The 18,257-nt window shown below is 35.5% G+C and overlaps 1 protein-coding gene across 1 annotated transcript in view; it reads right to left on the bottom strand.

The window, feature by feature from the left end:
- Positions 1–872: 872 nt before the first annotated feature.
- The window catches only part of TBK1 (TANK binding kinase 1), a 28,247-nt gene continuing 10,862 nt past the window's right edge, over positions 873–18,257 (bottom strand). Inside the window, exons 8-21 of the mRNA XM_021547390.2 lie at positions 16,663–16,842; positions 14,949–15,145; positions 13,716–13,774; positions 12,485–12,576; positions 11,961–12,062; positions 9,896–9,974; positions 8,910–9,031; positions 8,708–8,784; positions 8,326–8,365; positions 5,941–6,042; positions 5,755–5,851; positions 4,606–4,712; positions 4,226–4,297; positions 873–3,376 (exon numbers count right to left, since the gene is read on the bottom strand). Of these exons, the coding sequence (XP_021403065.1) occupies positions 3,325–3,376; positions 4,226–4,297; positions 4,606–4,712; positions 5,755–5,851; positions 5,941–6,042; positions 8,326–8,365; positions 8,708–8,784; positions 8,910–9,031; positions 9,896–9,974; positions 11,961–12,062; positions 12,485–12,576; positions 13,716–13,774; positions 14,949–15,145; positions 16,663–16,842 (1,378 nt within the window). The 3' untranslated portion in view covers positions 873–3,324. The remainder of the gene's footprint in view (positions 3,377–4,225; positions 4,298–4,605; positions 4,713–5,754; positions 5,852–5,940; positions 6,043–8,325; positions 8,366–8,707; positions 8,785–8,909; positions 9,032–9,895; positions 9,975–11,960; positions 12,063–12,484; positions 12,577–13,715; positions 13,775–14,948; positions 15,146–16,662; positions 16,843–18,257) is intronic.

Here is an 18,257-nt window from a genome sequence, read left to right as displayed (position 1 = left end):
GCAGCTCAGCCTGCCGCTGCCGGCCTTACTGCCCACAGGCAGCGAAGTTCTCGGAAAGATGTGCACCTACGACTGCTGCTGCCTGAGCTGGTTCCAGTGACAAAACAGCAAATTCCACTGAAGGATACTACCCCTACCACATTTTTTTGGTGACTGATGAAAAAAATAAAGCTGTTTAGGGCACAGAAAAATAGAAGATCGTGAAGCCTTGCCAATGGCAGAATCAGTCACAAGAGCTCCCACCAGTTACCCTGCTCCTATAAACCCTCTTCAAACGGTATTGCTATTCCCAGAACAATCTGTTCTGGCACTAGCCTCTCTTTACCATTAGAAAGGTTTCTCCAAAGTTGTAGGCTGGGGGCTTTTTGTTTCAGCTACAGCTGATATTAATAATCTATAACCCTTTCACCACACAGTGAATGATGATCTTCTGGAACAGCCTATAGATTACCAAAGACTTTTACTTCCCCTTTCTTCCAGTCCTCCCTTCTTTCAGCCAACAACCCCTTTCTCCCAGTTCTACTTAGAACTCTCGAGAAAGTTCTACAGTGATTAACTACATTAGAACTGATTGAGTTCTACCAGTGAGCAGAGACTAGGACTTTTACCACCATTAAAAGAACTAACATAGTTCAGAACACATGTCAACCAAGTAGTTAAAAAAAATAGAATTAGTGGCTCTACCATATTGCTTATGCTAGTGATTCTGTTGTGCAGGGCACATTTTCTGAACAGTTAGATAATGCAAACTGAGTTGCAATTTGCAACTTCATGTTTCAGGTTCTCCGTTGTGCTTACAAGGAAATAAATCTTCTAAGGCAATCCTGAAATGAACAGAAAATTAAATTATGAAAAGACAGAAGTACACACTGTACAATAAGTGGTTGATGATGTATTTATGTCATTAAGCTGTTCACTCATGCATTTTCACAATTGATATGAAGACAGGTTTGTTCAAGTAACAGATAATTAATATATTCAGCTGATTCCTACAGCCCCCCAAAACAGTAAACCAGCTTCAGGAAGAAGAACCATATATTACTTTCTATTACTTATTTTGGCAAATGAATAGCAAAATTCATAGCATCAGGACACTTAGTTTGAGAAAAAAAGTTGATAGTACCAACACTATGCTTTGACTTGAAAAATTATTTGCTTCATAATAATGTAATCAGAAGATTATGAACTGATTACTTCAAGTTCCTTAGCTACTGCTTTGTTAAAATTGCTTTAGAAAAAGAAATTTTAACATGATTAAGATTACTGATGTATTCAGCAAGACTAAAGCCAGCAATGTTTAAAATAAACATAAAATATAACAAAAACTTTTAAAACATGTAAAAGAATGCTGCACATATTTCAACATACAGACTATACTATATTTTTAGTACAATTAACTTTCTTTTTCAGACTGCTTTAGTATAAAGAAGTTGAAAATTATAAATTCCTCATAGCATTTGATTTCTTTCAAGATTAAGAAACAACAAAGTGTTATAATATTGGAAACAAAATACAGTTTATGCACATCTAGAGAGCCCAATTCTTTTAACATTTATTCGTGTGTTTTATTGATACTCAGTGAGACTGTGGAGGTGAATGAACAAATGTACAAGCAGGCATTAAAACATTCCAGTTAGGCATAATTCCAGTATTTTCAAACTGTTAAGAAAGTCAAAGAAAGATGTGTGACAAATGGCTGCACTCTTTTTGCATAGCTAGGTTTTTCTGGTGATAAAGAGAAGCTGCTCACATGAGTGTAAAAATGTTTGAATTCCCTTTTTTGATTCTCACCAGGAACACTGGAATGCAGGTCATGGACATCAAGGCAAGGGAATTTCCTTTTTTTTTTTAAATGAAACACTCATTTATAAATTTCCTAAGTTTCTTTCAAAATATTTTCTAAAAAGGAAATTAAAATGTTTTGTGTTCTGACCGGGACAGATAAGCAGGGAATAAGCATCACAAAACTACCAGATGCTATCACTGGTCGATGTTGTTTAGCTTACACCTAAATGTTCCACCAGTAATTATGGAAAATTCTAAATATAGTTGGTCCAATTCTTACAGGTGTAATGCAGCAATGAAAAGTGTTATTGGACACTGCTGAACATCCATGGTCAGGTTCCCACAAGGAAGAAATGAGTTCTGTAATATTTGCATGCTCATCTGAAACAAGTATGTACACCTATAGTATCCAAACAAAGGGATGTTTCCAGAATTTTTTGTTTTCATGTTATCTTTTTTATTTGTATTTTGAAGCAGAATGTTTCACTTTGCATCTCTGCATCCCAATCATGTACTACTGGAAGTAGTAACTTTTGATGCTGGAAAATAAATATACAGTCTTACTATATTTTCCATCAAAGTTTGGTACCTCAGTTGGTACCTTATTTTCCACTATTCAATTACTACTGAGGTGTGATACTATCCAGTCTACTGACTGATTTGTGGACAGTCAGTACTAATACTGACTGTCCACAAATTCTCCTCATACCAAATTTTTAACCTTTTAAAAAAATCATACCTGCAAATAAGATTAAGAAGAAGTTGTTTTACGTACCCACTGTTGTAGTGAGCAACAAGATTTCAGGGAAAGTCTGAAAATGCTGTACTCCAAAAGATGATTTTTTACATTCATTCTGACAAGCTGGAGTGCAAAACTTCCATATAATAAGCAGTCAAACAATTACAGACAACATGGCACCAAACATTTAGAGAAGTTAAAAAAATATTGTGAATTTGCTTTCTCAAGTAGAAGTGAGCTAACAGTTTGAATGTGAAGGAAAGAGAAATTTATTTCTGTGCTGTCCTATCTGCACTCAGTCCCTATTCACACTAATTTAAAAACATCTCATTTAAAACATTCATCATGTTCTGTGATGATTAAAGTCATTCAGCTAGACTCCTACATAATAGTGGTTGTTGAAGGAAATCCAAAATATCCTTTATACCACGGTGTTTTGTAAGTCCTCTTGCAATGAAGACTAAATTGCATTCTGAAAAAAAAGGGCAATATTCAAAGCAGACAAATGTCAGTTTCATCAACAATACTTTTCCCTTTAGGACTCATCAGAGATCCTCCAAGGGGCTCAATTCCCTGCCAGAAGTTATTCTATCCTAAAAGTGACCAAGAAAAGATATGTATTTCTTTTGTATTTACATATTATACATATTTACATTTTCTTTAATATTACAGTTGCTGAAGGAGAAAAAAAAAAAAAAAAAAACAAACCTGGATACAGGTTTATTATCTGCTTTTAACTGTCCCAACAGTATTTTTTCCCTTTGAAAAAATTTACAAGTTCTCTTCAGGTCCTTTGGAAGCTACATACAGTCCATGTTCCGCAGGCCACCATCCATAGTCAAGGCACCAAATCTAAACCAAAAAAACCAGTATATTTTTAGGTGGTTGACTAGATTATAGAATCAATCTTTAATTTGTTTATGGGGTTTTCCTTTCCCTTGCTACATGCCAACAGAGGCATTTGTACCTAACTTTTGTATCTGCAAAGAAGATGGAAGAAAGGAAGCTTTGCTTCAAGTATGGGACTGGGAGTGGGGAACAAAATAAAACTGATCCAGCTTGAAGCTAAACTCCACTCTACCAGCAATTTACCCTGGGACTTTCAGGAGAGATTTATTTTTATATATCTTCTCATCTTCATAGGAAAAAAAATCAAAATCAGTCTGTATATGACAATGATAATCCCCTCTCAGGATTGTAAAGAAACATGTTTGACTCTTCATTTTACTCATGCAATCTGTAAACTGTAAAATCATTAATTCAGACTGGTGTAATTCCACAGTTGTCAAAAATAACCTCTAAAAGGGAGGAATTAAAAGATACCACTGCATTGCTGCAACAGTATTGTGTTTAAATTCAGCATTGATGTGTCTGTGCAACAGGAATTTTTATTATATTTTATATTATGTTATTATATTTATATTTAATTTATATATTATTTTATTACATTTTAGTATTTATAGCTAAACCAAAGTAATATGGAACAACAAATGCCACAAAAATTACTGTAAGTTCATTCTGACTCAGCCATGTTCCAAGGTTTTGAATAATTTTTTTTTGTTATACCTCATTTGAACAGCTCAATATATATTTACAGTTAAAGAAATTAAAGAATCGTTCCCTTAGTTTAAATTCTGGACCTATAAAATGTACCAAATTAAGCCCCTAGTTTCAGCCTCAAAAGGGAAAACAAGTGCTTGCCTTTCCAAAATGTGATTGTTTTCAGCCAGCTCTTTAACAACACCTTCCATTTCCTCCTTTAGTTTCTTCATCCTGTAGTAACCAGAAGCAAATGAGAGATTAAGTTTTTTTGGGGATAGATACCTGTTCTGATCACTCACCACCAGTTTTCAGCAACTTGCCATTATAAACAAAACAAGGGACAGGTTAAGTTGTTTATTTACAAAGAGACAGATAATACATTAGTGCTGTCCCCCACTAACTTCCAAATCTCTGCCACCACTATAGCAATGTAAAATTCTTGGTTTTAATACAGCAATCACTAAGTAATTTAATTTGTTTTCAATTTCCCTGTATAGCAAGCATACAATATTACATCAATCCCATTACAAAATTCTCACCCAAGAGTCATTTCTACTAATGTGTTTGAGCTTGGATAGACTGTATTCATCGTATGTTTCATCCCATTGGAAGCTGCAAACATTTTCTGTGGCAAGGCGTCTTGTAACTGTAATAGATAAAAAGGAAATTTTAGTTACATTAGAAGTTGTCATGTACATCTTGATGCCCACCTTAAAATCCTTTTTTAAATTCTCCACTGCTGTGGTACCTCATAAATTCATTTCAGTACTAAGGTGGCTGATATGCTCCAAGATGAGATCATCACAGCAAGTTTTGTATTGACATGACCAATAATTCCCTGGTTTGTTCCATCTTCTTATCTAATACTTTCATAATAAACTCTGGAAAGGAAGAATTATCTATTTGTTATGTCTGTAGATATCCTAGGGAAACAGGATCCTAATCACTGGATTGGTGGTGCAACTAAAATACAAATAACAAGTAAAATGCTGCTGTTCACCTTTCCTAAACTGATTTTAGAATTAGCAAGAGCTTTTTGTTCATTTGTCTTTCCTTTCTAAAAAACAATTTCACTACATGAAAATGCTCTTATTCTCTTAATCTTGAGGTAATTCTGATAAGTTTGCACCCTGTAGAGTCACTGTCCAAATCATTAGTTTAACATCGTTAAGTATGTATCCCATACTCTTGACTATGGAAGAAGCATTTTTATACTTCATAAGAGAATTAGGATAATCCTCTAGATCTTCTGAAAATATTATGGTAACAGTTGCACAGAACAGTTCTCAATGAACCCACATCCATTGCACTGATTTTTTTTTTTTTTGAGGGGGAAATTATGGGAAAAAAAACCCAAATCATTTAAACCCACAAACTCCACCAAAAAACCCTACACTAAAAAAAAAAAAAAGACTGCCACCACAAACCAAAGTAGTCTCACCAAATTCCAAAACTGAGTTACAATTCACAAAACCCCATTATTCAGTTATTCAAAAAATAACACCATCCTTCAGTCCACACTGACATGGCAACAAAGCTACTGCAGACCACATAGAGCACCCACAAAGGCCTGTATTTTAATACAACTGCATTAATGTAAGACTCACTATTAGCAACACTATTGACATGAAAATATGCAGAAGTCTTTTAACTATGCAAATGCTTCCCATAATTTTGAAGCATTCTACCTCATTTATATAATCCTGGTATTTGGACACCTCTTCTTCAATACCAAAACATTGGTTGGTGAGAGCCAGTAATTGCTTCCTTGTGTGAAGCATTTTCCTAAAAGAAAAAGAGTTTTCTTTTAAGAGCTGCTTATATAAAAGTGGTGCAATGAACATTGCCAAATATTAAAGAAATCAATAGCTTGCCTTGTCCAGTCCTCAGCTTTGTCCAAAAATGCATCATATTTGCTGACACATTCATCTTTGAAAAGAGCTATGGCTTTTGTAGCATGCAAATACAGCTTCTGCCTGCAACACAGGAACAACCAAACCAATGTCATACTGCTTTCAAAACCCCATTCCTCTAACTTTCTGAAATCTGGAGAAAGGTTTGTGGACTTAAAATTTGTGCAGCCACCTTTATTCAAATTGTTGTAATGTGTAAAAACTCAACATTCTACAGGAACTGACAATTTATGTTTCAAAAATATACCCTAGCAGGGAGGAAGAAAATTATTTTAAGCACTTAGTTTGTATTTGTATTTTTAGATTAATAAATGGTCAAATGTCTTCTTTGAGTCAGCTGGTATATTTCATAACTCTAAATGGAAAGGACAAAAGTCCTAATTATTTTACATTTGCCTAGTGCAGATACTTGGAACTTCTAGCATATATGAATAATCCTTTGCACTGAGTAGCATACATGCAAGAAAAAGAACACGAGTTTTGTATCAGCCTAATTTTATGACAAGAGGAAAAAGAAACAAGCAGAAAAGAAAAGCAAGGAAAACAAAACCCAGTTCTTGTTAGTGTGGCAGACAGTAGTCCCAGTGTAATTGCCTCGCCACGCCATGCATTGCACCAGTAAGTGTAAGGAATACTGGAACACTACAGACCAACACCTACTTCAGGTATTTCATTAAGTCTTGCATAATAAATTAAATGTTAATTAAATGTAGCAGCTAAAGTGTAGCTGGACTGGTCATCAGGAATGCATACCTATCATTCAACCAGAAAAATAAAATTCAAATTGAGTGCTGCTCCCTTATCTGTCTAGAGATAAATATTATATAGACCAGCCTCTGCTGATAATAGCTTTAACAAAAGCCACTGCCATTTCCCTGTGGGGTCAATCAAATATAAAAAAAGATGGACTTACAATATCAAACCTGTACAGTCCCAGGGAGATTATTTCTGGTAGAAAATATACCAGTATTCAAACCATGAAAATGAAGCATACTTATTTGAAATTTATCATACACTACGCAAGGACATGGTTTTAGTAGTAGAAAACCCTCTCCTCTGCTTGGCAGTTATCCAGGTTAGGTTTCACTATGGGAAAATCAAGTGGCAAGGTTGTGCCCTCTGCATGACAGTTTCCTATCTGTAACTGTCAGTAAAGCCACACTCGTGGCAGGAAGAGCAAGATTTTTTTAGAAAATTATGTAAGTGGTGTTTAAATTCATTCAGCATTTAGCAAAGTCTAGGGAACCATGCAACTGAAGGAGAATAATTTATTTACTTAAACATAAGCATCTAGCATCATTTGAGGTAGAATCTTAGAATAGTTTGGGTTGGAAGGGACCATAAAAATCATCTAGTTTCAACCCCCCTGTCACAGACCACTGCCAGGGCTGGGGCAGCTGCAACTTCTCTGTGGTCCTGTGTTCATTTGTTCACTGCCTTCACAGTGAAGAACTTCTTTGGTGTATCCAACTTAAATTTCCCCTCTTTCAGTCTGAAGTCATTACTCCTTGTCCTATTACTCCTTGTCCTATCAGTGTAGTTCCTGATGAAGAGCTGCTCTCTGGCTTCCCTGTAGTTCCTGCATCAGCTACTGGATGGCCACTAGGAGGAGGACTCCATGCAACCTTCTCCAGCAAAGATAGCCTGCTTCTGACCACCTGTCGTCCATTTGACAGGTTTCCCATTTGACTTGTGTCCCATGTCCCAGTCTCAAAGCAAGTCTGATATTTTAGGGCAACTTAAATGGCATTAGCCATCTGCATATGAAGAATTTAATAAATCCTGAGACAAGTACAGCAGTATAAAATCAGTGGAGACTATGGGAGTCTTGAGACCCAAGTTTAGAGACACCACAGATACTTGATGCAAACACCTTGCATGAGTGACAATCTTAAACAAGCATGAAGAATAGCATTAAAATTAATTTTGTGTGCTATATTTCCTGTAAGATTAAATCATTCTAGAACCTCATTGAGCTAGTTCATATTTTACTCATCTGTAGAAAATTATCTCCACCTTAGCTACAAAATCATTTTGATCTTATTCAGGGCTTTTTCCTGCCTAAAAAAAACAGGGAAGAAGTGAATTTCGTACAAAACAGATATGCCCAGATAGGTATTTTCTTTTTAGAGGGCCTATCAGTGAAAAAACTCTACAGCCAGAAAGCACCTCATTATGATATGCTAGTACCCCAAGGTATTTAAGATATTTAAAAGGAATTCTTTCCAAAGCAATCCTAAAGAGGTTACGATTTACAATAAAATTAATAGTACGGATTACTGGCAAGAGCATCTGGAGGACCTGAAAGCAATCATGATAGTTCCCAAAAGTAACTTAAACACTTACTTGTCAAACTTGTGTATTTGTTCTTCATTATAAGGAAGCCCTAGGATCAGAGCAGATGACACACATTACCAATCTATCTCTGCTAGTTGTATTTATGCAAAACTCTACTAAGTTTACCCATTTTCTACACAGTTTCCTTCTTTTTACAGGTCAAAGTAGTCATATACCTTTTTTCTTCTCTCTAGTCTTGCAACTCAAATTTATGCTATTAATAGTGGTGTTTCATTCATAAGGGCTTTACCATGGTATCAAACTAAGAACCTACAGACGTATGCACTGTGGTTAACTGTCTATACCTACCACTAATACCCTAGTCAAACTAAGACTGACCTGTGCTTTGCATTACATTTTATGTTAAAAGTGAATAAAATAAATTACTTACTTCGTTCTGCTTTGTCTTTTTTGAACTGATAGTAGATGTCTGTGATGGAAGACAGCAGTGCCTGCAGCCTTTCTGGACTGGAGTGACCAAAGGAAGAAAATTAGATGTTTTATACATAAACTCAAGTACCTATCAATGAGCTTTGTGAACTACAGCTCAATGCTGAATTCAATGCATATAAGAACAGTAAGCAGTTACTCACTTTCTGTCTTTTGGATGCATGCCTTCCTGATTTGCCCAGGTGTCAGCCAGTAAACCACCAGGAGAAAGTTTGGTTTTGATATCTTGCAGACTAGTTTCTATGGTGCCCTGAGAGCTGGAGAGCTACATAAGAGCAAAAACATTCAATCTTATCACTAGGTAAAGTGAAAAATGACTTGATTATTACTTGAGCACATTAATACTACAAACTTGTTTGTTTCACTGATCTCCATTAAATAATTATGTCCAATTATCTGCTTAGGCTTAGCTAGAAGCAGATAAAGCAAGGTACTATTAAAGAAAGAATCATATTTGATGCTGGCATTTCTATTACTTAAAATTTACTTTCTTTCAACAATAACTTTCACCCTTTCATAAATCCCTTATTTACTTCTATCCTTATTTTTCTAATTTATTAAGAATTCATATAATAACTATCCACATGATTCATACCTTCCTTTCTCTGCAGTTCATACAACCTTCACAATAAAAATACACTAATCATCTTTTGCTTTTAGAATGGAGAACTTTATACCTGCTCCCAGTGTATTAAGTTATTTTCAATTTTTCCTTTCATGACTGGAAACATGAATGCACATTTCAAAGCAGATCTCTTTGAAGAGTGTTTGTGAATGTAACATTTTATAAAGCCAACAAAGTAGTCAATTATTCCTTAAGGAAAGGAAAAAATGGAAAAGAAAAAGTAGCAAAGCAAAATATATTTCAGGGTTATAATTCTAGAGTATTTTAAAAAATTGGAATATCTTTTCAGGAACTCATTTTCACTATACTGAGCTCATATAAAAGGATATGCTCTGTTTTCAGAAAGATATTTACATTAGTATGGACATTTTAACAACTGGCAATCTAGAAACTACATTGAAAATTCAGAGTTGTTATTCACAGAAGCCTGTGTTATCTTGTATTTAGCTTTTTCTTTAGAAACACCATTTTCAGAATGACAGGGTAACTTTGTCAGACACTTACACGCAAGAGTTTTGTGTGTATCTCTGAAATTTCATCCACTTCTGATGCTTCCAAATTGATCTGTATCAAATTTTCATATCTGTCCAGCAAAAAAAGATAGTTTAAAAAAATTAAACAACCAGTGACTACACTCGAAGTATTTCTTGAATTCAGATCATAACAGTAACTGCCCCTTCTGGTATATGAAATACAGTCTCTGTCTAGCAACAACCAAGAAACTGACATGCGGCCAATAACAATGGAAACATTTTAGATTTAAAAAATAGTCCCTGATTTTTTTCCTACATTGGAACTGTTAAAGTTGAAACTTCCATTCCTGAATTTTTAATTCTAGTTTTATTACTTGTACTTGACAGGCAATGGCAGCTATTTCCTTCCATCAAGTAATTTTTTTTAATCTTATCAAACTAAATATACTTAAAATAGTCATTAACAAACTAATAATTCTGTGTACCAAAATTCTTTTCTGAGAAAACTGACTGGGTTAAATGTTTAAAGGCTGGGATAATAGGACCATCTGTTCATATTGATACTTTCCATATGACCATAGCTCAAGTGCCAAATAAATTATTCAGGACAGTATTTTTCCTGTTGAGTCTCATGTACATTTTAGTTTTAAAAACACCATCACAAACAGCTCAACTGCTTTCAAAAAATATATGCTTCACTCAAGTTCAATGCTTTATTTACCTTTTCAAATAAAGACTTTGTATTGTCATGCTTTGAAGGACAGCCTTGAAAAGGAAGGACAAACAAGAGGACATGTCCTTTAGAAGACTTTTATGGAGTTAGCAAAGTCAAACAAACTGAAAATCCTGACCCTTTGTAGGAGGCCAAAATGCAAACACATGCAAACACATAGAAAATTTCTGTTCTCATGAGAACTACTCCAGTTAGCAAATGAATGTAATTTTTTTTCAAACTGCTGCTGAGATACTCTTGAGTGCAGAGTCACAAAACAGAATTGACAGTGGCGTCTTCTGAGTGGCTTTCTTCTGGCAGAATGCAGGAAGAAACTATCTGAACCAAACACAGACTGATCAAGATCTAGTCCTGCCAACTAGCGTAAATGGGCTTGAAGAGGAGTTTGGGTTCTTGCCATGATGATTTGTATCTAGGCTGCACAGGTGTTATCTTGCAAGTTACCAACTTCACTATTTCACTGTTGTGGTTTTGTGGTGTTTTTGAAGCCAGTACAAACAGACACACCTGGATTTTAAGGTAGGTTTGGCACACACACAGCAAATCTGTCAAACCCTTGAGCATCCACAACTACTGCATATAAGGTGTTCAATTTGCACAGGCATAGCAGCTCCAACAGGTTTAAGCTTAATTCTTAAGTCTACTCTGCAAACTCAGCGGTTCTACATGCATGTGTTAATCATCTTGTGGATATCTGCATTTTCAGAGCAGCCTGGTGAGAAGTTCAGAAAATTCCATGACTAAGAGAGCATTTGGGAAAGACTGGCAGCAGGTTAAACAGGAAACCTACCACCCATAGCAGAATGCTAAGAAGAGGTGCTATTTAAAGTTCCTATCACACTGCCTAAGAATAACACCTTCCTGGGAAAGGACCAAGGGGGGTTGGGCTTGGTTTGGGGCTTTTTTTGCAGCTGCTCTGTGTTGTATTTCAACACGAAAATTCCTTCCACACAGGAAATACTAGTGTCTTAAAACTGTGTAAGGGGCAATATTTGAAGTCATACACAACCAAACTCAGTGGCAAAAGCACTAATGAAAGCAAAGCTATTTGATTCTTTGTCCAAGCTTTACTACAGCTTCTAGAGTCAACAAGAGCAAATGAGATGAGTCAGAGAAGAAAGGAGAAAAAGAACACACACAGTTACCACTAATTAGTAATTACTTGTTCTTATCAGGTTAAGCAGCAAGAATAATACTCTAACTTGAGTAACATATAGGACTCAATCTGCTTAAGTCAGCACCATGGTGACTCAAATTTGATGTTTACAAGCAAAAACACTGCAAATAATCATAACTTATAATATTGTTGTCACTAAAAATGAAAATGAAGAATCAATGTGCATGGTGTAGTGCTTCTACTCACATTTTCTCAGCTTTCTCAATGTTTCTGCTGCAGAAATCCAGCCTGATGACAATCTCTGCCTTTTTATGAACAATTTCATTGTAATCATCCTTGATTATTTCACTAAAAAAATGAAGCATTAGTCTGTAACAAAAGTATTCAACTGCTATCCTACCAGCAATCAGTAATATAGTAATACACCTGCAGCACTAACAGCCAAGAGAAATTGTTTTCATTAGAGATGCATTAACATAATCTATATAAAAATACCTTGTGCAAGCTGTTCAATTCCATCTGCATGTTACCAGAAGTTAGACTTAAATTATACACAGAAGAAAGTAAATTTGCAAACACCTTAACATTAATTATTTTTAAAAAAAATTAGTTTCCCTAATGACAGGAAAAAGAGAGAAATACAGCCTACCCTTACTCAAAGATAACCAAGACCTCCCAAGATATCAAGAGATTACAGAATTATGTGTTGATAATCAAGGCATATCTCTATTTAAAAAAAAAAGCATGATGAAATGCAATCAGTTGCTTACATTAGCCATCGAATTCCTTTTCGCATCAGCTCCTGGTAAAGTAGCAAAGAACTGGCAACTCTACAGGCATAACATACAATACCTGTCACTGCCTGGAGGAAAAAAACCCAGCGTAAGTACTGATCTGGCATCCTTTTAACAGTCGCTTCAAGACAATACATCACAACAAAGCTACACAGATTAGTAAAAAAAAGCACCATGAGGATGATAGTTTAAAGTGTGTAACTTGGCCTAAGTTTTAGTCAGGCAACAACCAAACAGACATCATGAAGGCAGAGCTAAACATGGGTTTTCCAGTTATGCTGAAGTACCTGTTAGGGATGAAAACAAATCTCACAAACAAAAATGACACAACTTACTATTTCTGTCAAAAGTTACACATACATTTCTTCAATAATTTAGGAATCAAGCACATACATTAGAAGGAACTTGTAAAAACTGACCCTTTTTTAATTCTAAGGCTAGAGACTCTCTTAATTTAACCAATTCCACTTACAAGATTGCTGTGTTATTTAGAATTGAGAAGAAAGTTTCAGATATTATAATTTAAAATACTTTAAACAAATAGTATCAACTGATGCTTTTCTGTTTATTAATTTTCAAGATTACTGGTACTTAAAGGGGCATACATTTTCAGGACTATCATGTCTGAATAGAAGGCTCCTCAGCAGTCAGTATTTCACATATATAAGTGGTTGTCATGAAGTCAAGCATGGCTGTGCATACATACAGTAGTTTTAGAAAAACAACCAAAAGAATGCAACATCCTTTACTTGTCTCCCACAGATTCTGAAAGTTTTTGAGAGGCAACAGAAATTCCACCCTCTGCAGAGTCCTAGAGACTCCTCTCTATTAAGCAAGAGTTATTTTTCTAATGTTAAATTTTGCACCATTAGAAGTTATGAAGCTTCTAAGTAACTTCAGGACTACACAATGTCAGGATCCTTTCCCTACAAGTGCTGAATTATACAGTAACAGAACACTTTGAATTTAGAAGACTGGACTTTGGGTTTAGTTTAAAAAAAAAACCAACAAACCCAAACCATATTTTGCATATAAAGTACAGCTGTAATATACTTTTCGATCCTTTGTTAATATATATTTCTATCAATTAGAATCCTCATTAGCATACTAAAATAGTTTTATTAACATTATTAATTTGAAAATTAAGTAGCTTTCATTTCAGTATCATTATCCAAGACATATATAACCTAAAATGGTAATTACTCACTTTAGCCATACTGGCATCCCCATCCAAATCGTAACGTTGATGTACTTTAGGAAGTAAAACTGAAACATAAAACAAGTGTTTGTTTTTCATTATTTTTGAGAAGAGACTTCAAAAGTTCAGATTGTTTTCCCTCCCCACCCTGTACACTGCTTTTATACCTTTTAATAACATGGAGTTCTCATGCACTCCTTTAAAACCAGCCTTTGTCTTAACTGTTTTAAATAACTTGGTATCTTCAGCAAATTGTCCTTCCTTTTCCAGACTCACTTCTAAACATGCTGCACAGCACAAAACTCATGCAGGTCTCCACCTGCAATCTCTCTCCATTGAGAAAGCAAACTGTTTCTCTATGTTCTTCAGCCCCATGTTTGCCAACACAGGAGACCATTCCCTTTTCATCACATGGTTGCTTCTTTTCATTGAAGCTCTTAAGGGCAGCACTTCACCAACCTCAGGTAGCCCCTATCACCTGAATCTCCTTTGTTTTCACACTCACTGGCTCCTTCAGAAAGCTCTGTGACACAATATAGAGGCCCTGTTGATCCTTCCACAAACAGCTCACCTACCCACGCTCTTCAGCACCTCTGTGTGAGTGCCAGCTGGCCAGAGCAGTCAGTATTTAGGACATTCTGACAAAAGCAACACTGACCTCTCAACTGCAGCCATGTCCTCCAGCTCATCATTTATAAAAAAAGGGCTCTGACATAGACCCCTTTAAAAGCCTCACAGTAATAAATGGAAATTCAAAACTGTAATTTCTTTTTTTTTCTCCTCTGTCATGGTATTATCTTATCCTCTGAGCAAATGTAAATTGTAAAGACCTCCTCTGTTAACTAAAAGGCTAACCACATTCACAACAAATAAAAAAAAAAAAGTAACACTTGACTTTCCACTTGGTGAATAATGGAAAAGAACCAACTTTGAGTTACTTTCCATAATGTTTCTTTCTACTTGTTTTAAGTGTCATACTTCAGAAAGGTTCATAACTCCACAAGCACCACTACATCTTAGCACACTAATGTTTGGGTTCAAAGGACTTGGAACATTACAAGCACCTACTGTTTCTATAAAAATGTTCCGGATACTCAGCAGTTTTGAAAAAACTTCAGATACCAACAAAAGAAAATTTCCAACACTATTTCTAAGACATAACAGACATAAAACAATTACATTAAGTAACCCCAACTATTTACAAAAGATAGCTGTGAGAAAAGTGAAATTACTTTTATATACCTTCTTCATAGATTAATCCAACAATGTTCACAGCCTCCCTGCTTACTACAAAGATAGGATTCTCCTCTGTTGTTCTGGGGAAGTGCTGTGCCAATCTGCCAGGCTCTAGTATTAAGCGCCGACCTTCATATATTAGTTCTTGATTCTGAGATGGTATTTTTGTCTGTTTGTAGACCAACTCATGAAATATAGCAGCTCTATAATACAAACAATATAATTGGTAGCAGTTAGACTCAGTACAATAGCTCAGCAATTCAGATTTTGTATTATTTAAATAAAAATTGCTTTTATTTCTGGTCAATTAAGAACTGGGTTTACACATTAAGCACTTGACTTTTAAGTAAAAAAACAGTAGCATGGTGCTTAAGATCCCATGTTGCTGTGTTACAAAAATAAAAGCTATTTCCTGCAAAATATCAAACTTCCTTTCTACCTCTGATTATCTGCCAAAGCACGTCTGTCTAAACAAAATTGCTCTGGTCTGAAGGTCAGTAAAAACAGGCAATACCACATGAGAGGAAGGAAGCCTACTGAAGTTTTCTATGGCGTATCCTTTTCTTGAAAGGAGATGGATGGTCTCTCCAAAAGCAGAGTCTGGTGTTTTAGATGTCAAAAAATTAAATCCAGACAGTAAGCTAACAGATAGCCACAGTATTTCTTAAAACAGCAGTGATAAGGAAGAGCAAAGACACTTTCGAATTTTATTTACAGCAATCAACAGATACAAGGATAAGAACACATAATAACATCATACCTCTCCCCCCTAAAAAACCCTACCACAAAAGCCTACTGCCATAACAGCAACCAAAAAACTAAACTAGCAAAACCTCCCACAAAAACCTTCAGTACACTAACAGGAAGGACCAGTTTGCCTCCTGTGCAGCACTAGTACACTACTGCTTCTTAATACTACAGGTAGTTTATAAATAATCACATATGTAAATTATAATAAAAATCAGAAGCAAGATTTCTCTGCAAAAACAGTATTTAGGCTCTCTCAAAATAAAAGTGTTTGAATAGAAAAGAAAAATTGAAGTGGGCAGAACTGTATTTACACATTTGATGAAATAACAGTATGTATCAGTATGTGTAATAGAGATTTACACGTGCTCTGTATTACCTGTAATACAGCAGAGAAAAGACATTTATGTTTGTACGTCTTACAGCTTTTTAACATCAGTACTTCATGGTCAAAAAGGGAACCCCACACAAATCAGGATTCTAAACTGTACCAATTACCACTTCAGAACCCCTGTGAGAGTTTTACACCAGAGACAATGTGTGCATTTTGTATGCTTGAGGACAAGGTGAGCAAGAGATGAATACAGTCTCTAAAAAACTACTTCATAAATAAGGAATGTATAGAAAAGTGCAATGAGTTGGCCTCTGTTGTCAAAACAGACATACTGTTAACACATCAAGGATTAGTCTGTGTTCTGTCACTAAAAATGACTAAGTTTAAGATCAGTTGATTTGACCTTCAGTGACTTTATTTTTGATCAACATGTTTCTATATGCACTATGACTATGCAGGAGAATTGCACCCTTTCACTTCCTCAGATAAACTGCCAAGGAGGGTTGCTGAATTTGTAACACTGGTGACTTGAAGTCACAGGCTACTGAATTTGTAACTGGTGATCTGAGTTCACTGGTGATCAGTGCTGTTAGCCTGAACAAGAACAAAGTAACGCAAATAGAGAGAGAACACACTTACGTATTATAGTTGTGAATATAAACTTTGTGCAAGGTCATCTGCTGTAATGAAAAGATGTGGATTATTATTCGGTGCAGTATGTCACTCGTCTCTGCAAAAAACTGGTCAAATCCCCAGCATTTTTCCTGGTCTGCTTCAAGAATATTCGCAAGGACAGGTGTGAGCAGTACTTGCAGACCCCTAGAGGACACCAGGAAGAGATGAAACAACTTGGTTCTACTTGGAATGTTTTGTCTTGCAACCAGTTGCAATAATTTATTTGACTTGTCTCATGTATACACATCTATTATCCCTTAAAGAATATGTCAGTGCCTTTTCTCCTAGAGTGATCAACAAAACATTCAATGGCAATGTCCATTGTTTCTCATTAATACACATACTCTAAATGTTTTCTTTTTACACTTAACTATAAAGGGTTTTTTTTTGTATTTGAGACATTTCACTCACACTGTAAAAATTACATAAAATTTTCTGAGTCTACCTTGTAGAGCTGAGGCCACTTTCTGCCACCCTAGCAGCATTCTACCCAGCTCACCCCACACACCACAATGTATCACTAAAGGAAGCTACTGCCATTTAGGATTTGCTGGTGGTGACGCTTGTGTAAGCACACTATGTTGCTTTCAATCAAAATCAGCTGGATTAGCAAAGACTCATTATTTAAACTGTCAACACTAAGAATTCATCCTGATTGAGATGGGGCTAAATAAGTACTCTGCATATGCAGCTCCAATGCTGCAAAAAACGCTGTGCTACCTATTGCCTTGCAGTTGTTACTGCTCTAGGAGAAAGGTCAGCTTAAATTTCTTGCATATCTACCTTGAGCATCTGAATGGTAAGGAACTTTATGGATCCCACTTGTGCATTACCATGAACAACTTCTCCAAAAATTTTAACATTATGTACACATCAAGCCCGCATCGAGCAGAACTGGTAACATTCTGAAGCAAGCTGCAGTGGCTTGCAAGCACACTGCTGACTGCATTAGAGGTTAGTGGATCCTGTGTTCAAACTCACTTTAGTACTAAACTTATAGCACTGAATACTGTTTGAATGCTATTTAAAAGTATTACTGTAAGCTGATGTTCAATGAGAAAAAATTTGCTTCCTTTATAATTTCAAGCAGTTCAATTGTATAGAATAAGCAGAGGAGCAAATGAGCAGTATCATGAAAAACACATACAAATTGCAATTTTGCACATTCTAAACTAATGAATTCACATAAACTAGACTTTGACTCCACATCCCTTAAGAATGCACATATTTGGCTTTCAGAAAAGTTTGCTTCTACAGTTTCTTCATAGAACAAATTATTTCCTTCTTTACCATGAAAGATTAGTAACTTTAAAGTATGGAAGAAGTCTCAGGAAGAAAAATGGGTAAATGGGTTATGGAGGTGTTTTCAAAGTCATACCAAAATCAGATCTTCCATGGCTCTTCCTACTGAATATTACGGATATATGAAGCAAAAATATGATGATAAAATCGAAAAGATACAAGTATGCATTAAAATGCACTGATGACCTTTTTCCCTAGCAAAAAGTAAGCCTCTGAATTGTCTTTGTTTATAATTTCCTTCCTACTGCCTAATCTTT

The sequence above is a fragment of the Lonchura striata genome, chromosome 5 (assembly GCF_046129695.1).
Source record: "Lonchura striata isolate bLonStr1 chromosome 5, bLonStr1.mat, whole genome shotgun sequence".
Classification (NCBI taxonomy): domain Eukaryota; kingdom Metazoa; phylum Chordata; class Aves; order Passeriformes; family Estrildidae; genus Lonchura; species Lonchura striata.
Note: the sequence above shows the minus strand (reverse complement) of the source record. Positions and strands in the feature narration are given on the sequence as shown.